Source organism: Pteropus medius, unplaced genomic scaffold, assembly GCF_902729225.1.
Source record: "Pteropus medius unplaced genomic scaffold, Ma_sr-lr_union100, whole genome shotgun sequence".
Classification (NCBI taxonomy): domain Eukaryota; kingdom Metazoa; phylum Chordata; class Mammalia; order Chiroptera; family Pteropodidae; genus Pteropus; species Pteropus medius.
Window position 1 is genome coordinate 6,670,495 of NW_024355206.1, and position 25,136 is coordinate 6,695,630.

General features: G+C 46.4%; 1 protein-coding gene across 2 annotated transcripts in view; it reads left to right on the forward strand.

Moving 5' to 3' along the window:
• The window catches only part of UBE2Q2 (ubiquitin conjugating enzyme E2 Q2), a 41,784-nt gene that overhangs the window by 13,424 nt on the left and 3,224 nt on the right, over positions 1-25,136 (forward strand). For both annotated transcript variants that reach the window (XM_039858369.1, XM_039858368.1), the window contains 9 exons: positions 6,303-6,359; positions 8,435-8,575; positions 11,110-11,194; positions 12,458-12,518; positions 13,246-13,336; positions 16,748-16,806; positions 21,039-21,087; positions 21,541-21,636; positions 24,098-24,164. In XM_039858369.1, coding sequence (XP_039714303.1) covers positions 6,303-6,359; positions 8,435-8,575; positions 11,110-11,194; positions 12,458-12,518; positions 13,246-13,336; positions 16,748-16,806; positions 21,039-21,087; positions 21,541-21,636; positions 24,098-24,164 — 706 coding nt within the window. The remainder of the gene's footprint in view (positions 1-6,302; positions 6,360-8,434; positions 8,576-11,109; positions 11,195-12,457; positions 12,519-13,245; positions 13,337-16,747; positions 16,807-21,038; positions 21,088-21,540; positions 21,637-24,097; positions 24,165-25,136) is intronic.

Sequence of the window (25,136 nt, forward strand, 5' to 3'; positions counted from 1 at the left end):
TGTTTTTGTTGTTTTGCTGTAGGCACCGAAAATAACCTTTGCATTTTGTGCAGCTGCTGGCATTTGTTTATCATGACAGGCAGACAACCGGCCCCTCCCACCACCGCCCTCTGTCGTGACGACATTCCTGGTTCTTAACTGTCCCTTGCCGCTTCAGTCCTTTGCTTGTGCAGATTCATTCCCCTTCACCTGGAGCGACATCTCCGTAAGCCCGTGGGTGCTTCTGAAGGCCTGACCCAAATGTCGCCTCTGCCCAGCTCACCGCCCCTCTGACTTGTCTGGCTTTCTGCATTTACCTGTTCAGGCTTAATTTGTTGATTTTGTGCTGGATTAGATGAGGATTTGGCCCTTTCGCCACCCACCTGCGCACCAACGTCCCCTTCCTAAACCGCTGTGCTGTTCAGCGCGTGAATAGTCACTGTTTCCGGTTAGGCCTGGGCAGGGGAGACTTTTCTGTTACGATGTTTCCTTTCTTGTAGTTTTTCGTTTTGCTTCTTCAGTAGTTTGCTTTTGCTGATCATTTAACTTCGCCTGGAACGTCATCTTCTTAAGCCTGAGGTGCGAACGTTACCTCCTCCGAGCAGGAGACAGCGTGGGAATCGTCAGGCCTCCGAGGAATGCCCTTAAGTGACAGTGGCCGTTCTTTGTTCGGCCCCATGTCCGTGAGGTCTCCCTGTCTCCTGCAGCTTTTGCTGCTTCCGCAGCCGTCTTGGCGGGTTCTCGGAGCTGGCCGCACAGCCGTCACCCTGAAACTTCTCTTGTCCCCTCGGCTGCAGCGGGGCCCCTGTTTTCTGGCCTCAGGCCAGCTTTCTCGCTCACCTTTCGCATCTTGCCCGAGCGCGTCCTCAGGTGAGATCCTCAGGCGAGGGGCTCCGCGGCCCCTCAGCTGTGCCGGCTTGTCGCGCGGGCCCATTTCCTCGTCTCCGTGCGCATCAGTGTCCCCTCTGCAGAGGTGGGGGTCTAGCAGCAGAAGCCGAGTTCGGGAGAGCCGTGACGATAAGTGAGTCGGTTCACTTCGGTCCCGCAGGGCGGCGCAGCGTGGGGAGGGCCCAGCGCGTGTCGGCCGCTGTCCCCGAGCCCCCGCACTTGGTCCGTTGTGGTTGAATGCAGCATTCCAGGTCGAAGGGGATTCCCCCGAGATGTGGGACCGGGCGGTGTTGGGCCGATGCCATTCCGCGCCTCACTCGTTTCGGCCTGGAGCTGCCAGGAGTGCATCATCTTTATAGTCTGTCTTTTTTGTCATTTAATTTCAAATTCTGGAAGGTTTTCTCATCTTTCAACATTCGGAAGTTTTATCGGGACAGACATAACTTTGTTTTGTTTTGGTTCTTTACTGCTGCTTAACCAGTTACCCCCAGCACTGAGTGGCTTGAAACCCTTGCTTCTGTGTCTCCTGAGTGTACAGCTTGGCAAGGCCTCGCCGGCCTCGCTGTGCACAGACGGCGGCTGGGACTGTGCTCACTGGGACACGTCTGCAGGGGGTGGCCCTCAGGGCTTCTTCACACAGCCGTCTGGCACCTCGGTGTTTCTTCCCGTGTCCCTTGTCCACGCGGCGTCTCATCCTCCAGGACCCTTCTTGTGCTTGTTCTTCAGGAAGGTACTCACAGTTCTTATTTTTTGGCTTCCAGGAGCACAGAAATAGAAGCTGGCAGGCCTTCTCACGGCCTAGATTGGGAGCTGTCCCCGTGTCCTTTCCACCACATTTATCGATTAGCGCAAGTCACAGGGCCAGCCCAGACTGACTGTGCGAGGGGACCCTGTAGGGGGACGAATGCTGCAGATGGGGTTCACTGGGTTCCTCTCCAGAGGTGAGCGGTGTGTACTAGGAGCTTTTTCTGGTTCTCTGCATGCTGTTTTTGTTTTATAGATGTAGTATCTTCGTAAGTGTCTTTAAGGAAGTGCTTTGATATTGTCCTCTCTCTAGCATCTCGATTTTGTCTTTAACAAATTTTTAAATAGTTTATCTTGGTCTCGTTTTTCTTTCTGAAGACATTCCTCAGATGTCTGTCTAGCCCGTGTTGCTCATGCGTATTTTTTTCTTTGTCTCTTCTTTTTCCTTCACGTTTGAGAGAGGTCCCACAAGGTCGATTGGGAGTTCTTTGTGGCCACGACTTGTCAGCTGGTAGCTTTTAGGGGGAATTTAAGCTGAGTTCCACTCCTTGTCCCCTCACCGCTTCCTGCCATTACGTTAAATGATGGCTGGTCCCACGTGGGGTCTCTGGACATGACACCGTATAACCTCTTGCTTCCGGTAGATATATGTCTGCCTGGGTTCTGTTCGTGCAGGTGTGGGGAGCTGTGTGTTTTGGGGCTGGACGGTGTGTTCCGTGTCCAGGCTTTTGGTTGATCTCTGGCTTCAGCCCTGTCCGCCGCCCCTGCTGTCTCGTGCTGCCGGCGTCTCGGAGTCCGGAGCGGCTGCAGGGCGCCGCGGGACAGGCAGCCTCCCCCTTGCCTTCTGTGTGCCCCAGCCGGTGGCTCTGCTTGTCTTCCCTGTCATTCCCCCTCCTCCACGTACTGTCGTCGTGCAGCACGAGCGAGTTCTCTCTCTGCCGCTCGCCCCCTTCCTCTCGATGTCACTGTGTTTCGACTGCGTTTATTCTTCGCTGTGATTCCAGTGGCACCTCAGGAAAGAGAGGGCACGGGACAGGTGTCCTCCGTGTTCCAGCTCCTTCTCCGGAATGTCTGCAATTTACGTTTTCACTTAAGACTATGTCACGGGCGCAGTGCGTGTCACCTGCCTTGTTTCCCATGGCTGCGTGTGTAATTCCACGCGGGCGTGTTACGTCGCCTGCGGCTTACGCGAGGGAGCGTCCTGGCTTTGAGTCAGCCTTGCATTCCAATGAGAAACACCCGGCACCCGATTGCCACGGGTGGCGTGCGCACGATGGATGTGACAGGTTGCGTTTTGGGGTTTTCCTCCTTCAAGTTCGATCGATTGCAGTACAGTCTTGTTCGTTTCTCTTCAGGCTCTCGTTTCCTTTCGGTCTCAGGGTTATGCGGTTTTACAAAATGAGTTGGGAAGCTTTTTTTTGGTCTTAAGATCTAGGACAGTTTAAATCAGTTTTCAGCTGGGGGCGATTTTGCCTCCCGTGGGACATTCGGAAATATCTGTAGATATTTTTGGTTGTCACAACTGGCCGCAGGGTTGCTGTTGGCATTCTGTGGCAGAGGGAATGTCACTAAACATCCTATAATGTCAGGACGGCCCCGCAGGAAGACCGTGCGGCCCAAAATGTCAGTAGTTGCAAGGTCGAGAAACTCTGGTTTAAATAAACATCTGAGCCTGATCTGTTTTTCTCTTTTCTGAATTAGTCTGTTTAGATTTTCCATTTCTTCACTCAGTTTTAGTGATTTTAGATTCTAAAACTGTGATCACTTCATGCCTTCGAAGCTGTTGTCAAAATGTGCGAAGGAGCCGCCTTCTGCATGTTCGTCAGTGGTCGCGGTCCATTTCTGAAGCCGTTCTCCTCACCTTCATTACAGAGACTGTTTTCACATGTGTGTGCGCATGCATGTGCGTGCGTGTGTGCGTGTGTGCGTGTGTGCGTGTGTGTGTGTGTGTGTGTGTGTATTTTTTAAGGAATCAGCCCTCAGTTTTATTGTTTGAGTCTCATGTTTTCTTTCTCACTTCTCGCTCAGGTCTGAACGATCCCTTTCCTTCTGCAGGTTGCTGGGTCGGTGTCACTGAGTTCCCTCTCCGTGCTCTTTGACCCCATGGCGTAGCTCCTCGGTGTTGGGATGCTTATTTTCCAGATAGCTCGTGTCTGCTCCGTAGTTCGATTCCACCTTTTGTTCACGTTAATCTTATCCTGGTTCACGAGAACGGGTTTTTAGTACTGTGTATTGCAAGCATAGAAGCGTCAGTGTGAGGAGTAGAGGGCCGCCTGAGAGCCACCCCCAGGCGAAGGAGTAGAGCATCGCCAGCCCCACGGAAGGCCTCTGCGGGCCGCGTCCCGGAGGCCGGTCCCCGCCGTTTCCGCCGGTCCCCGGCGCGGTGCACGCGCCTTTCCGCGTCGCCGTTCGCTCAGTTCATGCGCATTCGTCCCATGGCTCTTTCCCAGAGCTGTCTGTCCCACTCTCCGACTCTGTCACGGCGTTTTCCCCGTTTGGCTGTGGACAGACATTTGGGTTGGTTCCAGTTTGCCGTTAGGGGCGACGCCGCCACGATCACGCTCGTCCGCGTGTCACTGTGCTTGACGCCTGCGCGAGCATTCCTTTGGACACATACTTAACAGTTGGATTACCGGGCAGTTTCTTCTTAAACCAAGAGTTATTTAGAAAAGAAATTTAAACCTCCTCGGTTGGCTTGTGGGCTCTATGCGGTAGTTTTTCACTGCGGCCAGAGCTTGTGGCCTGTGACCGCTGAGCCGTGTTATCAGCAAGCGCTTAGACTTAACCACCGGTGTCCCTGTCGCCGCTGCGCGCTGCTGCATCCGTGTTCCACGGTGGCCCATCTGGAAAGGGTTTATGGGGATGTGTGTGGACACTGTTCCTTGAATACTCGGCGTCTGTTTTCATTACTCATTCAACATATATCCCTCTGACTCCGCGTGCTCTGTAGGTGCTGAGTACCCAGAGCTGAGCACCCAGGGATGGCTTCTGTCCTGATGGTACTGATACGGGATTCTAAGTTCGTCGCCGGGTCTCTTCCAAGTTCTTTACGCTTCTCTCTTCCAGTATTCATTGTTACAGACGAGAAGCCTCATGTCTGATTCTTAGCTCCTTCTCTCTAGGTTTCTTTCTGAAAGCCGGTGTGCTTTTTAATTTAACTGAAGTACAGGGTTTTACTTTTCCATATTCCTTGGGGGCGTTCGGAGCCGCTTGATAGTCTGAAGTGTTTCCTTAGCTTGGCGACACGTGTCTCTCTGGTTTCTTCCCGTCCATCTTCTGTGTGATGTTAGATTTCCGTTTCCGTTAGTTCCGCCTCCCCCGCCCGCGCCTCCGTTCGCGCCGCCGTAAGGGACGGTTGCGGATGCTTTGTCCATTCGGGCTCGTGGTGCGGTCTGGCCCTTCTGCCGAGGGTTTTCCTTTTCCTCTTGGCGGGGGAGGAATCTTTGATTTTCCAGAACGGTCTCGTCCTTTGTATAGAAACCTTTTTATATTTCGTGGACGCCGTCCTTTCTCGCTTACCGTTTAAGATTCCAGCTGGATTTTTTACTGTTTTATTTCCTTCATCGGTGATGCTTCCGGTCACTTGTTCTGCTTCCGTGACTTGGTGTCTTTCTTTCAGATAGCTAGTTTTTCCCAAATACCTGGTGATTCTTGGTTGGTTGTTCGTTTAAAGATTAGATAAACCGTTGACCAGCATCAGTTATCGATGAGAGTGTCCTCAGCAGTTGTTACTCGTCTGTCTTGGTTTGCACCCCTGTGCTCAGCCTGCGGCGCTGCCAGCGGACTTTCCGGCTCCTGAGGAAAGGAAGAGACGCGTCTGGTGTGTGATTTTGCTGCTGCATTGAGCCACGTTAAAAAGATTCTGTCTTTCCTCTCCGACTCTGGCACCCACCCTAAGGGGCCGGGGCCGTCACGGTAGGCCTCCCGTGTCAGAGGGCGGTCCTTACCAGCTGTGCGTGGAGCACAGATAGCAACAATTCCTGGGGCAAAAATGCTGCCGTGCGTCCTGTGCCCCGGAGCACCCCGCTTCGCTCTAGGAACTCATCTTCTGAGCTCCGCCAGCACGCGGCGCGCAGGCCGCTGCTGAAACCGGGCTCCCCGTGAGCGAGCAGTCACCGCGCTGTCGGGGAGTCTTCTGTAGCACCTGCTGTGCTGGAGAAACCGGAGGTAGCTCTGCTGGGCAATGCTCATTTTCTAACTTTCAGTTTTGCGCAGTGTCTTTCTTTTTAACACATTCGATCTTTTTAAATGAAAGGCAGTCGAATTTATGGAAAGATTCAGGCTCGTCAAAGTGACAAAGGCAGATATTTGAAAGAATCTGTAGTTTGGGATCTTTATTTTAAGTGAAAGAAGCCATCGACTTTGTTCCACACATAGCCACTTGTGTAATATGTGTTTTTATTTTAAATTAGAATATGTCTTTAAATGCTTTTCAGTTTCGCTTTATACTTGACTACTTTCATTATTCCTAATGCATCTATTAAGTTGAATTAGTCAAAATTGCTTCTTTTTAAGAAGCTGATAAATATTTATCAAATCAAAGCTGGATTTAAAAGTAAACGTTTCAGCTTTAATAAGTTCTCTGTTAGTGCACCTGTAGTGACAGGCGCTCGATAGTTCGGTCCCTGTCTTCTCGTGTACTCAGCGTGTGCCTGTCCGTGTAGCACTGGCAAATTTGTTTTCCTTTTCAGAATGGGACAACAGAAGAAGTGACTTCAGAAGAGGAGGAAGAGGAAGAGATGGCTGAAGTAGGTATTTCGTATAAGAACGTTTTATAACTATCTTCATTTCCAAAAATTTTAGTAATTCTCTAATCTCCTTTATAAACCAATGTCGATGTGGAGTAATGAAAAGCACACTGTATGTAGAATTAAATATAATGTCTAAAATCTGGCATTATCTCTAATGAATGGTATGCTTTTGAGCAAACTGTCGATCAGATCTCCTTGGATTCAATTTTCTGGAAAATAGGAGCTCTTAACAGTTAGCAGGAAGATTCTGTTTACATTTTATAGTAATAAGGGCCTAACCCGTGTTTGATTACTTTTAAGGAAAAAGAACTACTGAGATTCAAAATTTGTGTGTTTTAATAAAAGGAATTTGAGACCATTTCAGAGATTGCTCACTGGAAATAATAAAACTCTCATGTTGAAAAGTTATCCAAGAATTTCACGGAGTGCGTTCCAAAGGCAGTGAACTTAGGCCGGCTTAATTGCCAGTCATCGATACAATTTTAGAAGTTTTCAGGCTCGGAAGGTTTGTATTTAAATTCAGACTTCAGAATGAAGATCTGCGTGTCTGCGTCGATCAGATAAAAAGGTATATGAGTTCCATTGTCTTGGTTTTAAAACATTTTTCTTTTTTGGATCCTAGAATTAATTCAGGTTATTACCTTATTCTCTTGATTTGGAACAATTTAAATCTAAAATACATTTCTCAGAGTGCCTGAGAACCAGAGAAGTTGTTGTGGGTTTGTTTTGCGAGTCCAGTTAGAATGACTTTTTTTTTTGTGACAGAGTTTGTTTTTAATGTTTTCATGCAGTTTAACATGGGCGGCAATAGTAAACGTATCCCCCGGGCCCAGTGTGCAGGGAAGTAGACAGAGAGCTCATGCACCTTCTTTTCCCTCACAAGGTGACAGGAAGAAGGGACAGACCATTGAGGGGAGTCTCGTAAGGTGGGAGACTGGACTTTGGCGATGTCAGGTTAGGACGGGTGAAGAAATGTTCCGGGCAACTAAAATAACATGGTAAAGAAGGCCCAGGATAAGCAGGGGCGGGCCTGGTTAGTACTTGGATGGGAGACCACCTCGGAAGACCAGGCGTGCGGTAGGCGTAAAAAATAAAAAAATAAAGGATCGTAAGCTGACAAGGTCTTTGCAGTCTGTGAGGTCAACCAAGGGTTGCCAAGCCTAAAGAAAATTTAAAAAATAAAAAAATAAATGAAAGAAGGCCCAGGAGAGCCCAGGGCCTAGGGCGTTTGGCCACACCGGATGCCGTTCTTCTGGGAGAAGAAGATTGGTGTGGAAAAAGCGAGGCTGGCTGGCTAGAAGAGGCAGGCAGCTCAGTCTTGAATTGGGGACAGAGGTGTTTCTCTTGGGCGTGATTATCGATGGCAAGGCCTTATGCAGAGAATGGTGTGTTGGGGATATTGTTTTAAACGGCGATGATGATGAATTTTGTTCCATGCTGGTTAACATGCGAGTGGAGCAGGCCCGTGGACAGGAGTGTGGCTGGCGTTGAAGGTGTTGGAAGAGGGGATTCAGGCTCAGGGCGTCTGTGAGGAGGAGATCAGGGCTGACAGGTGCAAACCGGGGCAGGAGCCCCAGGGAGCCCCAGGAAGCCTGACGCACGGATGGGGTCTGAAGGAGGAAGGCGTGCAGGAGGCAAGAAGGGAAGGCCGTGCAGGGCAAAAGCGTTGAGTCTGGGTGGAGGGGTCGTCAGCCTGTTCTAGAAATCACCGCGGACCGGTCAGGTTGGAAGCGTGGAGACAGCGAGTCGAGCCGCTGGAGCAGAGTGCGGGCAGTTAAGGCTCTCGGTGCCGTGATGCGAAATTGTTTCAAAAGCCCCTCTTAATCGGAAATTCAAACGATGGCTGTTTGGTAACAGTTATGACTTTGTAAGGCCATTAAATATGCTTTACTCGGATCGTAGTTTCTAAACAACATATATCAGCGGAGGGAACCTTTTGAATGGAATATGAAGGCTTTTTACCCCTCGTCGTAGGATACGTGTATCTTCTCTTTTCTGTTACCTCTCGAGTCAAGAATAATTTAACTTTGGGCGTAGGCTTGAATAAGCTAACATTTTTCTAATTTTTGTAGGATATAGAAGACTTGGATCACTATGAGATGAAGGAAGAAGAGCCCATTAGTGGGAAGAAGTCAGAGGATGAAGGAATTGAAAAAGAAAATTTGGCAATATTAGAGAAAATTAGGAAGACTCAAAGGCAAGACCATCTAAATGTATGTGTAAATATCTAGGACCTGGACTTTTGTGGTTAAATAAAGTAGTTATAGGTGATAATGTAAACACAGGGAAATTCATTAAGATACCAATCTCAGGCCACCCCCGCCCCGTAGCGTTTGGTGATTGGTTCAGCCACGTGGTTTGTCGTCCCAGTCTTTTTATTTATTTATTTATTTGACCGTTCTCAGCTACCGACAGCCACTTTCTACCCTTTTCACCTGCCTTTTGCGTCCTGGAATCACCTCCTGTTCACTTTCAAGCCGGTTTATGCTGCTTTCTCCGCTCTTTTGGGATCTGTGTATTTGAGTCTCTCCTACAAAGTGCAGTTCACATTATTCTTCATGAAGCTGCCCTTCGGGTCTGTCCTGTCGTGACCAAAGCAAAGTTAACTTTTCTTTTGACTTAATGCCTCTTTTATAAGAAGTAGCGGGGGCAGTGAAGTTCGGGGACAGACACAGCTGAGTGGCTTCGGTTTCCTCAGCTCTGAGATGTGGACCTTTCGCAGGACTGCTGTGAAGAATAAATGAGAACGATGTATACAAAACGCCCAGACGGAGCAGGAGGCAGAGCACGAGGGTCCGGCCGAGGAACCGAGCACTGACCACTTCCTGCCCTGTGTTAGGGCTGTCTGTCAACCCCATGTGACCTCTGGGGCCCAGTTCCTTCATCCTGGGCACAAGTCTCAAGCCCAGGGGATGAACTGTCACGCAGGGAGACACCAAGTGCTGCGGGCAGGTAGATGATTCTCCCTCCCGTGGTCTTACTCTGTTCATTCAACTGGCAACTCAGTTTTTATAAAGCAAAGAAATTTAGCCCAGCTGTTATCTTAATTATTAAAAAACAAAGTTTGTGGCATCTGTACTTACTATACTTTCTATATCTTGCGATTGCTTCCAGTTTGCATATTACAGTCAAAACCACTACAAATGATTGAACATTTGCACACGACAGACACGAAGTACTTTGAACTTTTTGTACCTTCCCGTGTCATCTTCATAGCCGCAGTGAAATACTCTTCCTGGTCTGCAGATATGAGACTGGGTTTAAGCCCGTCAGTCAGCTAGGAAGTAAGAGCTTTGAAAACCAGACTCCTACCCAAGTGTCGTGCAGCCATTAACAGTTAAAATTTTACATGGTCGTATTTTTTTAGCAGAAGGGCATTCCAAATGTTTTTGTCTTACGACAAATGGTTCCATTCATGTTCGGTCTTAGGATAAAATATCGGTGCATTTTCATTTTTAGAGACGTTCCAACACTGAAAATAACCGAAACCCGTTTCCCGGAGGTGAACAGGTTGTCTCGCAGTTTCCTGTGCCGTAAACTGGGCCTTCAGTGTAGCGTTCTGGCTCACAGTCTGATTACCGGAACTCTGTTTAGTTAATAATGTGCCACGGTGATGGGCCCCTACACACCTGTTAAAATGGCCTAAATCAGGAGCACTGACAGCAGCAAGTGCTGGCGAGGATGTGCAGCCGCAGGAGATCGCATTTGTGGCTGGCGGGGATGCGAAATGACACAGCTGCTTCGGGAGACCGTTCAGCAGATTCTTACAAATTCGCGCATACTCTTTCCATGTGACCCAGCAGTGTGCGTTCTTTGGTATTTATCCAAAAGAGCTGAAAACGAATGTCCACACGGAAACCTGCACACAGATGTTTATAGCAGCGTTGTTCGTAATTGCCAAGAACGTAGAAGCAACCAAGATGTCCTTCGGTAGGTGATGGACAATAAACTACAGCGCATCTTGACAGCAGCATATTATTCAGTGCTGAAAAGCGACGAGCTCTCAGGTCGTGAAAAGACTCAGGGGAACCTTAAATGCATAATTACGAAGTGAAAGAAGCCAGTCTGAAAAGGCCACACACTGTACGATTCCAACGACGTGACATTCTGGAAAGGCAGAACCATGGAGACACTACAAAGAGCAGTGCTCTGTACCCTGTAGTGGTGGGTCCATGACGTCATGCAGTGTGCAGGCCCATAGGGCGCGCAAAGCCCGAAGTAAACCTCAAGGCAAGTCACGGACTTCGGGTGCTGATGCCACGTTGGTGCAGCTTCATCCGTGGTCAGAAACGTGCCCGCCGGTGACGGGCGTGGATGGGGAGCGGGGCTGCGTGTTGCAGGGCAGGTCCTGGGAAGTATCTGTACCTTCCTCTCCCTGTCGCTGTGGACGTAAAGCTCCTCCAAAAAATAAATTATTTGAAAATTCAATTAAATGATGGCGTTGGAAATAGACATGTACTGAGTTCTAGGCTATGCAGGAGCCGTGGTGATCTGGACATATTGGTTAGACTTTTTTTTCCCAGATGATAAGAAATGGTATATGACCAGGCTTGTCCCCAATTTTACTGTCCTCTTGAAACTTCATAACCTTCGATTTAATGGAACTTAATTTTTTTGACTTCTTAAAATGTTGAGTGGTGATCTGTTTTCAAAATCTCATCGTATGTGTTTATTTCGGGTTCGAATACCTTAAGTCTTTAGTTATTTGTCTCAGTAGATCTTGGTAAACGGCACGTTTCTGTTTCAGGGTGCCGTGTCGGGGTCCGTGCAGGCTTCAGATAGACTCATGAAAGAGCTCAGGGACATATACAGATCGCAGAGTTACAAAACAGGTAAGGCCCGCCGGGTCTCTGCTGCCTCTCTTGTCCTTATGCTCTTTTCAATTTTCAGGTAGTAAAGTTCATTTCTCATAAAATCAATGGACGGAAGCAGAAATGTTTATTAAGTTTTAGGGACGTGAAGTGCAAATGTAATTAAGTTATCCAAAAATGTGGGGGATAAAATGGGGTGCGTTTACAGTGGTCCCCTGTTATCCGCTATTTTGCTTTCCATGGTTTCAGTTACCCACGGTCAACTGTGTCCCCAAAATATTAAGTGGAACATTCCAGAAGTAAACGATTCGTAAGTTTTAAATCGTACATCGTTCTGAGTAGTGCGGTGGAATCTCGTGCCCTCCTGCTCTGTCCTGCCTGGGACACGAATCATCCCTTTATCCAGCGTGTCCACACTGTACACGCCCCCTGCCCACTGGCCACTCAGCTGCCGTCTCGGTGATCAGACCGCATGAGTGGGAGACACGTTCACGTAACTTTTGCTACAGCGTGTTGTTATAGTCCAGTATGTTATATGATCCATGTACAGATTCTCTGAGGAATCAAATTTAAATCATTAGAGCTTACTCAAAAGCAAAAAATAAGCATAAAAAGTGCTCTATAGCGTACAAGATAAGCCAAACTTACTTCTGAGTTATTAGAAGTTTTGGTGTCCTAACAGTTTTTCTTGCAAAATGTCTAAAACTTCATGTGTAGAAACCTAAGAGCATGTAGTTAAATATTTGAATACTAACATCTTTAAATGTTAAATCGTTTGGTTTTTACAGCATTGTTTGCAGTAGCAAAAAAAATCAGAGATAGGGGGGAATTGGTCAATACCGCATATTTTATGGTATATCCATAAAATAAAATAATTACTACAGAATTATCGTGACGATTGAGAACGGGTCGCTATACACTAAGCTGGAAAGATGCCCCAGAAAGTTGAAGAAACTATATTTAGAGGGATTCCGTTTTTACAGAAACGTTGGCACGTGCATAGAAGAAAAGTCTTAAGTACATGTGATTTTGCGGTTTTTGTCCTCCTCACAGTGGTAAATATTTTCTCAGCTCGTTAAAGAAGCTGCTTCATTCACGGCTCTAATTATCTGTGAAGGGCGTCAGATACCCAGCTTCAGTGGCAAATATTTACAACATAGCTCAGTTTTGTGTTTTAATAGCAAAATTTCTAGCTTTTGATGGTTATTTAGTGTATACATTTCCAGCAGAGTAATAGTTATAAGATTAACTGAAGAGTAACTAACACGCCCTGTATCTTTACAGGGATTTATTCAGTGGAACTCATAAATGACAGTTTATATGACTGGCATGTTAAACTGCAGAAGTAAGTGGCCTTTTTTAAGCTAACCCACCCTTTGTAAGGTTGTCGTGGGAGACTATCACAGTGGAGATTTTTTCCCCCCTGAATCTGATACCTTTATACTATGGCTTTTCCTTAGAACTTTAGACCCTGTTTCTCTAGTAGTTCTCAGGGTGTTAAAATGAGCTGTTTCTTAGGCTCTGTGATAAGTAAAGTGAGAAAGAGGAAGGAGAAAAAGGACCGGCTGTGGGATAAAGTAGTTCACGGAGTTAGAAACACAAACTATAGAAACCAAAGTGTCTTTCATAACTTGGCGAGATCGACTGTGATAACCAGCTTATATTGAAATACAGGATTTGAGTAGGACCTGAACATGTAGAACGTTTGTTAGACAAATTAACTTTCGTTAGTGATTTCACTTTTTCTAGTCTCGTCCATGGTAATTTTCTCTCTCCTTGAACCCCTTATCTAATAATACAATTTTAGAGGCAACTTTATGACCATTTCCTTTAGGATGACTGCTAACTTTGAATCCTTAGCGGAATAGATTTAGAATACTGTGGTCTTCTCGTGAACATTTAATCCCAGGGGTCGGAGGCTGTAGTGATTGGTTTTTCCAGGGACCACAGCGTAGTTTAGATGTTCTCTGTTTGTAACTTATCCCAGGGGCTCTGTTTCAGCTCTTGGGCTGGTCCGTTTCTGAGCTTAGTACGAAAAAAATCTCTGACTTTCTGTTTTTTGTAATTCATAGGGTCGATCCTGATAGTCCTTTGCACAGTGATCTTCAGATCTTAAAAGAGAAAGAAGGCATAGAATATATTTTGCTTAACTTTTCCTTTAAGGTAAGAAAATTGTAGGAGGACTCCATGTGCTTCTGGTGGGAATGTATATTTGTACACTCGCTTTGGAGAACGACTGGGAATTACTTGGTGACGTAGGAGATCGTCGTTGCGTGTGGCTCCGAAATTCTCCTAGGTCGGCACCCTGGACGAAGTGAGTGTTCGGGTGACGAGGACACGTAAAGGATGTTCAGAGCAGCACTGTTCATCGTAGCCTCAAATAAAAATAAGGGTCTCTTCCAACAGAAAGGAGGACCGCGCATTTGGACGATTTTCATTCATATAAAGCTCAAAGTAGGTAAAACTAAATTACGTTGTTTAGGGCACGCATTCTCGGTGGAGGCAGTGTCACCGTGCAGTGGGGTGAAAATTGGTCCTTGGAGTAAACTACTCTTAGATAACGGCCTGTGGCCCTTCAAGGGGCTATAATACATAAACAGATACACGCCGTTTAGTGGCGTGAAAATTTCGTGGGAGGGGTAGAGTGAGTAAAAATTTTCTAGAAAGGCTTCTGAGTGGGGCGAAAATGAAAGGAAGCCTGAGAAACGGATTTTTAGATTCATACTTGAGCAACAGAACTATGAAGAAAGGCAAAGGTTTGAGTCCCATGCAGTTTTGGATCTAGGGGAGAGGGACGGGGTGGCTTCTTGTGTCTTGACCAGGGGCGGTCACATGGCACATGTTTCACACACCGTGTAATGATGTACCTTCGTATTTTATGCACTTTTCTGAGTTTATGTGCCATATTTAATGAAGTCATTTTTAAGATGTTAAAAATAAAGGTTAAAAATGAATAGCAATGGAATATAGATAAAATGGCAGGATCTAATATGGAATGTAAGTGTAGCAGTTTTAAATTCTTTTTTAAAAAATACCAGGAAGTGTTTCTGAAGGGTTATGTTTGAATTGTATGGAGCTTCTTTTTGACCTGTTTTTTTAAATCGAGAAGAAAAATTTGTGCAACAATTGTGCAGCAACACAGATACATAGTGTAGAAATCTAAGATTGTCTGTTTTAGTCACCAGAAAGGTGCTTTTTATTTCCACTCCTATTAGGATTGGATTTTCATAGTTTAGAGCTTCCTCGGAATCTTATTCGACGATGGGTACAGGTAGGGAGTCGAAGTAAGTCATTGGAATTATGCTGCCTGTTCTCTAAGTTAACTGTGTTTTTGTGTTCCTAGCAGATACCTGGGTGAAACATGCTGTTTGGCTCCCTTCCCTCACACCGGTTTTATGGGTCATTCGTTGTTTCTTTACCCGCTTTTATTTGAACGTAGAAGGTTGGAGGGGATTCTCTTGGCCTCCTGACAGCTTTCTCGGAGGTAGCACGCTGGTCCTCTACCTGCTGCTCGGGGAGCTGAGGGGCGGCCTTGGCCTCTCACTCGGCCACCTCGACTCCTGTCTTTGCTTCAGCTCCTCAAGAGAAAAGGCTCCTCTTCTTCTGGAAACAGTGTCCAGGCCCGAGCATTTTGCTCGGTCGCCTGAGATTGAGCCGAGGGTGCTTTTCCCTCATCTTCTGTCCGCGTGTTTTTGTGAAGTCGGGCGATCTTGGCCGTTTAATAGGAGCGCTTAGTGTGTTCGTTACCGTTTTGAAATCCGGGTTGAACTCCACCATCTCCTAGGCGCTCTCTGTTTGTCCTTCTGGCTCCTTGCTTTTTCTCGTTCTTTCGGATTTCTTTCCGTTCCCCCAGTTCCCCGCCTCCGTCAGCTTGGTAATCGTGCGTTCTTTACTCTCCTTCACTGCCTTCCGGTTGCCACACACACCCTTAGCTTGTCAAAGTCAAACATAGATTTGTCCCTTTATATCTTCCCTCTTCCTCATAAATGCAGAGACCTCGGAACACGTACTCCCCGCGGGGTGAGTGCAGCCGTTTCCTCCGTCTGAAACCTGACGCCCGTTGTTTCGTAATGAGTCCACGTACGTTTCGGTCTCCGCGCAGACGTGCTCTGTTCACGGCCTTTGTTCTCCGGGTTCCCATCTACGATCACCTTTCTCCTGCCTCAAGAGCATCCTACGGGATCTCCTGTAGTGTGGGTCTGCTGGTAGCAAAATGTCTTTCTTTCGCCTGAAGTTTGGGAAAGCATTTTCTCTGGTATGGATTTCGAGATCGGAAACTCCTTTCTTCCAGCGCCTCGAGGGAGTCATTCCCTTAGCATGGCTCCCATCGCTTCTCTCGAAGCATTTGGAGCGCTCACATCTCGTGAAGTCCTCTATCAGTTTTGGAAAATTCTCGTTCTCTTCAGATTTCGCTTCTTTTCCTTCTCTCTTCTCCTCTGGAGCTCTACACATGACATCTTTCGGTGCATTCCCCCGTGTCTTGTTTTCTGTGTTTTCCACCTTTTTTTGTCTCTCGGCTTCGTTCTGGATGTTTTCTGACCCATTTTCTGGTACACCGAATTGCTCTTTTTCTAAGTCTCCACTGCGGTTGAACCGTCCATTAAGTTATGAATTTCAGTTATGGTATTTCTGTGATTCAGGATTTTCATACAATTCCTTTTTATTATTTTAGTTCTCTCCCAGGGTTTTCAGTCTTTTCCTGCGCATAATCAGCATAGTTATTTTAAAATCTGTGTCTGCCGACTGTGTCATCTCCATCCCTTGTGGTTTTGTGTCTGTCGTTTGCCTCTCGTTTTCTGGCCGTGTTGTCATTAGGTCTCACATAACTGTTATTTTAGCGATAAACACAATACACGAAGGGCCGAAGAGCTGGTCTGACGCTTTGGATGGTACCCTTCCCTTCTCCAGAGATGACTCACACGCGGCCTGTCGGGCGCCTGGGCACCGGCAGCCCTGGGTCACTGAGTCACACGGGGGTTGAGATGACGTGAAGCAGGGCAGCGCTCCCTGTCAGCCGGGGTACTTTGCAGTGTGTCCTTCGGGGCCCCAACTACAGTGCGGAGGCGGTTGAGGCCTCCCCTCCGTGGACACCGAGCTCCAGGGTTTATTTTTAGCGCCCTACACAGTGACCCGTGAGCCCTGCTCGGTGGCCGAACCCCTGTCTTCCTCTTCTGCCATGGAGAGAAAATCCACGGGGCGAACGGGGCCCTGCTCTCCGGTCCCTTTCCTTCCTCCTCTGAGCTCTGTAATGGTTACATTTTGCCACTTTCTCCAGTTTTCCGCAGGAGGATTGATCCCGAGTACCCAGTCTGTCTTTACCGGGCTGTTGCTTTGTATGGTTCTGCTGTCAGGGGACCCTTCATGCAGTTCAGGAATTTACCACATCATGGCTGTATTTGGGCCATCTGCTTTGTTTTTTTATTTCATTTTATTTTTTTGGTCCTATTTTCACTCGTATGACCCTCATTCATCGTCAGATAATAAGGGTCCACACTCCTTATAGACTATTTTAAAACCTCCTAAATGTACTATTAACGATATTCTTGGCATTAAACGTGCTTATTTGCTTTTTAGGATAACTTCCCATTTGATCCTCCGTTTGTTCGAGTGGTGTTGCCTGTTCTCTCGGGAGGGTAAGTTTAGTGATGATTTTCTTTGACGGTGCGTGTCAGAGTCTTTTGGAAGCCTCGTTCGATGCGGGGAGGCCTGGAATGCTAGGCTTCACCCCGAAGTTTCTGACCGAGTGAGGGGGGCGGCTGAGAATGTACGTTTCTAAGGCAGTGTCAGGTGAAGCCGATGTTGCTAGTCTGGGGACCACGATTTGAGAACCACTGGTATAAACCATTATGTTGTTTATAGGTAGAGTTTTTAATGGCCCCTATGTGCATATATTTTACCATGAAAAACCTAATGTCTTTAAAATATAAATTGTGATTGAGCGCTTAGGGAAAGTTCGGGTTACAAAGTGATTCCCATGGGCCCATGATCCTAGGAAGTCACAGGCAATCTCATGGGCCTCGAGCTGGCCATGGAGTCTCCTCTGAAGGCGGAGTCACATGGTAATTGTCATGCATTTCCCTCGCCCCCATTGCTTTTTTGTGGTTGGAACTCATAGGGAGGGTGGGGAAAGACCGGAACTCGTACCTAGGTTAGTGGCGAAGCGGTCTGCAGGCCCTCCAAGTAGGAGCAGTTGAACTACTTTGAGAATCTGAAGTGCTCAGCTGGCCAGTTCTACTTCATGAGTTAATCCATGTTACGGTGATTAAAATCTAGAAACATTCAGCGTTTACTTAGATCACCTCTTTGGTTGATATAATAATAGTTTCACTGAGATTAAAAAATAAAGGCAGCTACAAATGAATAAGGAAAGGATTTGGAAAAATTTTGTAAATTCAGGATAAACAAAATTTTTATCAGATCATTCTGAAAAGTGATATAAAGTCGACGGGCATAGATTTTTCACCTTTTTGTTCTGAGAAGTCCCAAGAATTTTAAGAATTTATGATCTTAGATAATTTGCCACCTAGCTGTGAGACAGACACCTAAAGTGGTGAATATCGCTGTCCCTTGGGCAGGGAAGGCGACTGGCTCCAGGACCGTCTGCTGGGATGGGAGCTGCTTTGTTTCCCTGTATTTCTCCAGCACCTGGGACAGTTCCCGGCACTGAGCAAGTCCTCGGTGAATCCAGTCGGCCCTCTGTGTCTGAGGAGGGTTGATTCCAGCGCTCCCCCCAGGGACACCGAAATTCGAGGATGCTAAAGCCCCTTACGTAAGACGGCGGGGCACTTGACGTCACCTCTGCACATCTTCTCATTTTCCTCAGATCATCTCTCGATTACTTACAATACCTAACACGGCATAAATGCTGTGTAAATAGTTGTTACGCTGTACCGTTCAGGGAACAAGAAAAAGTCTTCACACCTTCAGTACAGGTGCAGCCATCCTAGCCTGACTGCGTAGTACATGTCAGCAACAATATAATATTTAAAAAAATAATTTTGATCTGTCCATTATTCAAATGAGTAATTTGAATAAGTCAGCTTGAGACTTATCCAAATAAGTCGTCTAACTGGTTTTTCCAGTCTACCAAAAGCCGGCAATATAGAAAGACATGAAAGCTGTCGAGTGCGTGATGCCATCGATGGTCAGATGTTAAGTGTAGACTGAAGCTCTGAGCTGAAGGAAGGGACCAGCTCTGGCGACAGGGACCTGGGCAGAGCAGGCCTGGTCTCAGCCTGGCCAGCTGGCGGGGGTGGAGGGCGGGTATCGACGCACATGTCCTCCCACGGGGGAGGGGCAGGGAATTGCTGACGGGATGTCTCGTCGCCAGACAGGACCACGGGCCGATGGCGGGTTTTCTTTACTCGGTGAGCAGATCTTTCTTTAACTGGTTCAGGAGCAGGGAATAGCAGTGAAAAGAATGTTTTAGAGATGTAAGTCTGGTGACGGCAGAAGAGGCCAGTTAGACGCCAGCTGACGCCACTGAGAGAGGGAAGCGGTGACAACCTGAGTTGGGACCGTAGTAGTGGGCGGGACGGCCCGTGACAGGTGAATGCTAACCTCAGGCAGAATGTAAAGACTCGGGGTCCACGGCCAGCCGTTAGGTGAGGAGGGGGAGTTATTGGCTGACTTGGGAAGAAGCAGAAAGTGGAAGCCCTGGTGAAAAGGGCTCGCGGTCGCAGAAGGACGCTGCAGCTAAGCGCAGTGTCTGGACCGCGGCTGGTGGCCGTGTTTCACGTCGCCGGAACGCTGCGACGGGGTTGTTCGGAGGCCGCTGGAGACGCGTCCTCGGCCGGCGTCCTCCTGCCTCAGTCGTCCGCGAGAGAGCCCGCGGACCTCTAGAGCACCGTGGCCGTTTCTGTGCCGGGGGGCCCGGGTCCGGCGCCACCTCTCACCGCCGTCCTGGGGCTCTGCTGTGACACTCCACACCCATTTCCTCACCGCGAGAAAGGGCAGGGTCAGACCCTTGGACTTGGGCCGACAGGCCTGCCCCCTCCTTGGCTTTGTTTACATCCGATCACTGTCAGGAATTTGGCTATAATATAAAAACTTTTCATTTCCCTTTCTCGGGTCCTTCGGCGGCTGTGTCGTGTCGGTGGCCTGGTGCGGGGCTTTGTGCCCGAGCCCGGAGCGAGCGGGGAGTTCCTGGGCGAGGGAACCCGAGCACGGGCCCCTCCAGGGGGCCTCGGCCCCGCAGCCCTCCTCTCAGAGATGAGCCCCCCACGGCTTTGCACAGCGGACAACTGGGGAGTCCTTCCCGGGCTGGGGAGCCCGGTGCAGCGCCGGGGCCCCTGACCTCTCGGGGGACCTCCACAGCAGAGACATCCCCTCCCGATCCTTAACCACCACGTGTGGCTGTAGGGCCAGCCCCCTTCCTGGCCTCCACCCCTCCTACCTGTCTCGAGATGGCTGTTTCTTTATGTCCTGACTTAGAGGACTCTGTTCAGCTGGTCGTCAGGCGGTTCTCAGTGGCGATCGTTCTGTAATTTAGTTTTGATTTTCCTGTGGTGGTGGCCGGAGGCGAGCACAGCGTCGGCCTCCTCCGTCATCTCACCGGAGATCAAGCGCTTAAAGCTCACTGCGTACAGGATACGCTCTGAGCCCGGCGTGCCTTTCGAAGAACTGGGGACAGAATCCTCTGTCCAGGAGCATGGGAGAACGTACAAAGAAGTTTAAAATCCCATGATTCTCCACCCAAATTTAATATTTTGGATTTTCCCCCCTCCTATTAAACTTTTACTACGAAAGCTCCCAGCATTTGGGACAAGTGAGTAAGAGACAGCTGCTTGAAGTCTCCAGGATGGGGCGTTATTGAATACTTCCCATTAATGAATAATTTCACTGTAACTATTACTATTCATAGTCATGGTCTACGGTAGAAGTTTTTAGATTCCTTACTGCTCCATAAAATAATTTGGTTTAGTCAACATGAGGATGCATTCGGTAGCCAGAATGCGGAGTCCTCAGGCTAGATGGTCTAGGCAGGTTTTACGGGGCGGGGGCGGTGTAGGGTTCGGAAGAGTGGGCAGCAGACGGAATTTCAAGGACAGGAAAGGCAGAGTCCTAGAGGACGGGCAAACATTGTGGTGGGCTTAGTTTTCGCTTGGACCTAATCAGTGGTCTGCAGCTTATGTATTTTCAGGATGTCCACAGTTTTTCTATAGTTGTCATTCTCTTTATCTTAGAGCATCTAGTTAATGTATTTAGAAGTTTAAAATAACTTTAAAGGAGGAAATGACTTTGTTTGAGAAAGTGTCACAAGGCAGAAGGATCTCGATCTAAATAATGACTTCCTAAGAGACCTGGGAATCCCCAGACGTTGTCTTTGGTTCCGAGAACAGTCCTCAGCACGAGCGAGAGGAATCGAGGTGTCCCAGAGAGGGGCTCCAGGGCCAGACCATGTGATCCTCGCAGCAGAGGGGACAAAAACAACTTAAGGCATCACTGCAGATGTTCATCACTACAGCTGTGGTAAAGTCATTGCTTCCGCTGGAGGAAAACCGTTGGCCGTGCAACACGATGGCAGAGAAATTTTCAGATTTCTCGAATACCATTTGGGGAAACTGAATCTCCAGCCCCTGTTCTCTGCAGTACTTGAGGCTGGGTTCTTAGCATCTGTATGTTAAAGTCTGAGTGTTCTGTTACTAAGAGTACTATTTTTAAAAAATCGACTGAAGTAGAACAATGACATTAGAATTTTTAAATTGCCCGTAACGGTCCTGTAACCCTAATAGCTGTTTTCATTTTTCTGTGTTATCTTCTAATCTTTACATGTATGCATACTTTCTTAGTAATGGTACTTCAAAAGTCAAGAAGGGGTACTGAAATCTAGAGAATTTTGTATGATTCCTGTTTTCTGTTTAAGGTACGTGTTGGGCGGCGGTGCATTGTGTATGGAACTTCTCACAAAACAGGTGACTTTTTTTTTTGTGGCACTCATATTTTTCTGCTTCCATAGGTTGTTTTCATTTATGTAAGTTAGATTCTGAGTGGAAAATCTTCGTTTAATAGCACCTACTTAAAAATTTATTATCTTTTAATAGCTACTTTACATAATGAAAAAGCTACGTAAACTAGTAAAATGACATTGTACTTTGTGCTTAATCTGTGCTAGGAGAGGCAGAAAGTGATGTTTATTTAAAGTCATAATTTGCTCACGTTTTGCATTTAGAACACGTGTGTGTGCGTGCGTGTGCGTGTGCATGTGCGTGTGCGTGTGTGAGAAATTTTGGAAATGGTCCAACTTTAGTTTTCCTTCTTGACTGCAGACTCCTTAATGTCAGTCGCTGTTGTTGAGCTGTCACATGCCCTTTCGTGACACTCTCCCAGGTGGGGATTGGGAATTTCATTGCCTCTTCCCCCTGTAGGGCTGGAGCAGCGCCTACTCCATAGAGTCGGTCATCATGCAGATCAATGCCACCTTAGTCAAAGGCAAAGCCAGAGTGCAGTTTGGAGCAAACAAGGTACTTTCATTACGAATGTCACATGAACTATAAGATAGAGTTCCCGTTATCTTATGAGGCTTCTTCCTGTCTTTTTATTTTAGTCTTTGTTATTTTTACTATAAACATGTCTATAGTTTGGATTTTGTTATTGGTATATATGTAGTTAATTCCCAGTGAGCATTTATGCGCTGGGCTCTAATCTAAACTTTTTATTCGTCTTAATTTTTTCAGTCCTCTTAATAACCTCGAAGTAGCCACTCTTATTACCCTCATTTTGTAGACGAGGAAACCGGAGCACACAGAAGTTAGGCATCTCGTCTAAGGTCACAGGTGGCGGAGCCAGGTCTGGAACCAGATAGTCTGGCGTTAGCCCCGTTCCTGACCTGTGAGATCCCTCGGTGATCCCATTCCCGTGAGCCATCTGGCTTTTGTTTCCCTTCCAGGGAGCGGGGCTTGCTACCTAGACTAAGAGGTCCAGGCTTCACTTCATAAACGAGCAAGGTTGGGGAGCCGATGCTGAGACCCTCGCGTGACCCTGGGTTTCTCCACGGTTAGCGTACAAAAGCGGTCTAGTGCTGGCTGTGTCCACGTTCTCATCAGAACCAGACACAGACTCTTTAGAGGCACGCATTTCTGATTGAAGCCTGCAGGATCCCCAGAGATTGAGACCAAGCGAATACGAATTCACAGTGACAGATCACAAGCACACACGGTGGGCAACCCAGCACACGAGAGCTGGGAAACACGACGAAGAAGAGGTATTTAGTCCCGAAGACTCGAGGTTTTAGAATTATCAGATACAGAATGGAGACTTAGATAATAGAATTGTGAGAAAATGAAAATATGTGAAATCTAAAGAAAAAAGAATAATAAAATCGAGCAAACAATAAGAGCATCAGGAATGATGAGACGGATGTGAAAAAGAATGAAATAGAATTTATAGAAATAAAAAATATTGCCGAAATGAGAAACTCAATAAATGGATTAGACATCAGAAGAGAGAACTGATTAGAAGAAACAACTCAGAATGTTGCATGGAGAGGCATGGGATAGACAGCGTGGCAGAAGCTACGAAGTGGATGTCAGAGCAACGTCTAGAATATGTCTTGTTGGGATCTCAGGAGGAGATAATAAAACTATATTAAAAAGCGAGAGAGATAGAAATCAGAAAGTCAGGTGATAGGAGCCAGTCCGAATAAATCAGCCACAATAGATATAAATGAGACGTAGCTGTCGCGTCAAACAAAATATGATTTTGGAGCAGAAAGCATTAGTGACTGCTTGAATGATAAACCCCTAAGTTAACCAGGAGGGTATAATTTTTTACTTTCTGCACCCATTAAAATAGCCTGAAAATACAGATTAAAAACTGATAAAACTACAAGGAAAAATTGACAAATTCACCATTATAGTAGGAGATTTTAATGTACCTGCTCGTGGTAAGTTAAGCAGACATGTCAAATATGTAGAAGATTTGAATAACCAATTAACAAGCTTGGTCTGATGGACAAATCTAGAACTCTGTACCCAGTAATGAGATAACTACATATCCTTCCCAAACATATGGAAAAACATGTCATCGTAAATTAATCCATAAAGCAGGTAGGAATATTAAAAAATAATTGGTGCCATATAGAGCATATATTTAAATATGATGCAGTTAAGCTTAGAAGACCGTAACGAAAAGGTGAAGAAAAATCTACACGAAACTGGAAATTAAACGCACTTCTAAATCACGGTTTAAAAAAAGTCATGAAAATTTAAAAAGATTTGGAACTGAACCCCCACCCACTGCCTCTCCTCCCTCCTTCTCCCCCTCTCTCCAAATGGCGGGAGGATAGGTAGGAAGGAGACTTTCCACTTAGAATGTCTTAACACATTTTTTATTCTCGTGCTGCGTGAATTTATTTGCAAAAAAGTTCTGTGGCATAATATAATAGGTGCGTACCCTGTGGAGACTGCTCATGACATGGTAGTTGGAAGTTAAGATGCAGTTCGGTTGTACTGAGGGGGACAAAATTAATCCCAATTTGGCTCCTTGAAAGAGGTTCTAAAACAGGGCTCCTTTAGTAATGGCTCGGTGCCACTTACCGGTGTTCTTTAGATTTTGAACTCCAAATGTCATTTATCTGTGTAGTCCTTAAAGCTTAATATATTTTGGATACAAGTCAGGAGGAAGAGAGTTTGAGTTCCACTCAGGTCCCAAGAGCACCCTTTAACTGATTCATCCGTGTGGAGAGGGACTCCGAACTGTGAAGCTCGTAGATTTTTGTTGGAGTACAGTTTTGATTTTGTTATCCTTCTAAAATAGTAGAGAATAATGAAATTGAGAAATGAGGGTTGTCGCTTAAAATTCTTTTGAGATTAGAAATATAATTGTTCCGTGTGTTCAGGTACAGCAGTGACCCTTCTGTAAGTCGTTTGTCATGATTTTCATCTACTTAAGAGTTTTGATTTAAAATGTATAATTTTCTTTCAGAATCAGTATAATCTAGCAAGAGCCCAACAGTCTTATAATTCCATTGTGCAGATACACGAGAAAAATGGTACGTTTAATTCAATATGTATATATTGCTATTTATGAAGTTTTACATAATGTACTGTTGATATTTGTCCTGCTTTATTTTCATTTTTGCTCTAATTTCTTATAAAGTACAGTTACAGCGGTGAAAAGAATTAGCTTGAGGATACACACACTACTTCATTCAAAATGTTGGTGTCTTAAATACTTAGCTCAAGCACCTCTGAGTAAGAATCAAGATTTTCGAGTAGATTAATGAATTAATCATTTTATTCGCTGAAACTACACAGAATTAAGATAAGAACGAAGCGAAGGTCACTCTGCGAGTGGAGCTTATTGTTAATACTGAGTAAATGCAATCAAGATCCTGAGCCGGCTGTTTGTGAAACATCTTCAAACTACTTGGCGTTTTTTGACGATCGTACACATTTATCTAGTCAAGTAAAACAATTCTAATTTCAGTATCCACTTACGAGTCTGTGAATCGCAAATTTAAACAAATCTCGAAATCTCTTTTGTAAACTTAATGGCCTCATTTAAATTTTGCTCGAATTCACGGTGCACCTCTGCAGTTTTCGTCTCTGACAGCGTGGTAATAAAGCAAGTAGACGTGGAGTTCGAAGACCTGTTCTCAGTGCCGTTTGTGTCACTAGCTCTGTGGCCCCGAGCCAGTGCTGTTACCGCTCAGCCTCAGCTTCCTCGTTGCTCAAGTTGGCAGGGTGTCTATCTTGCCAAACTTGTGAGGAGGAGGAGGGGCGTGCATACCGAAGCACTGTGTAACCAACAGCTGATAGTAAGATACTCGTTGTAGCTGTGGTCGGGACGCCGATCCTTTTTTTATGCAGAGTAAATAATAGAAATAGAAAGTGGCTTCCTTTGAAAGATATTTACGGTAAACTCTACTTTGCTAGAAATGCGATGACTTAGGATTTGTGCTTTGTGCTGACTTTTATTTTAATGACAAAGTAAACTTGTCACTTTTGCAGTGACTGCTTAC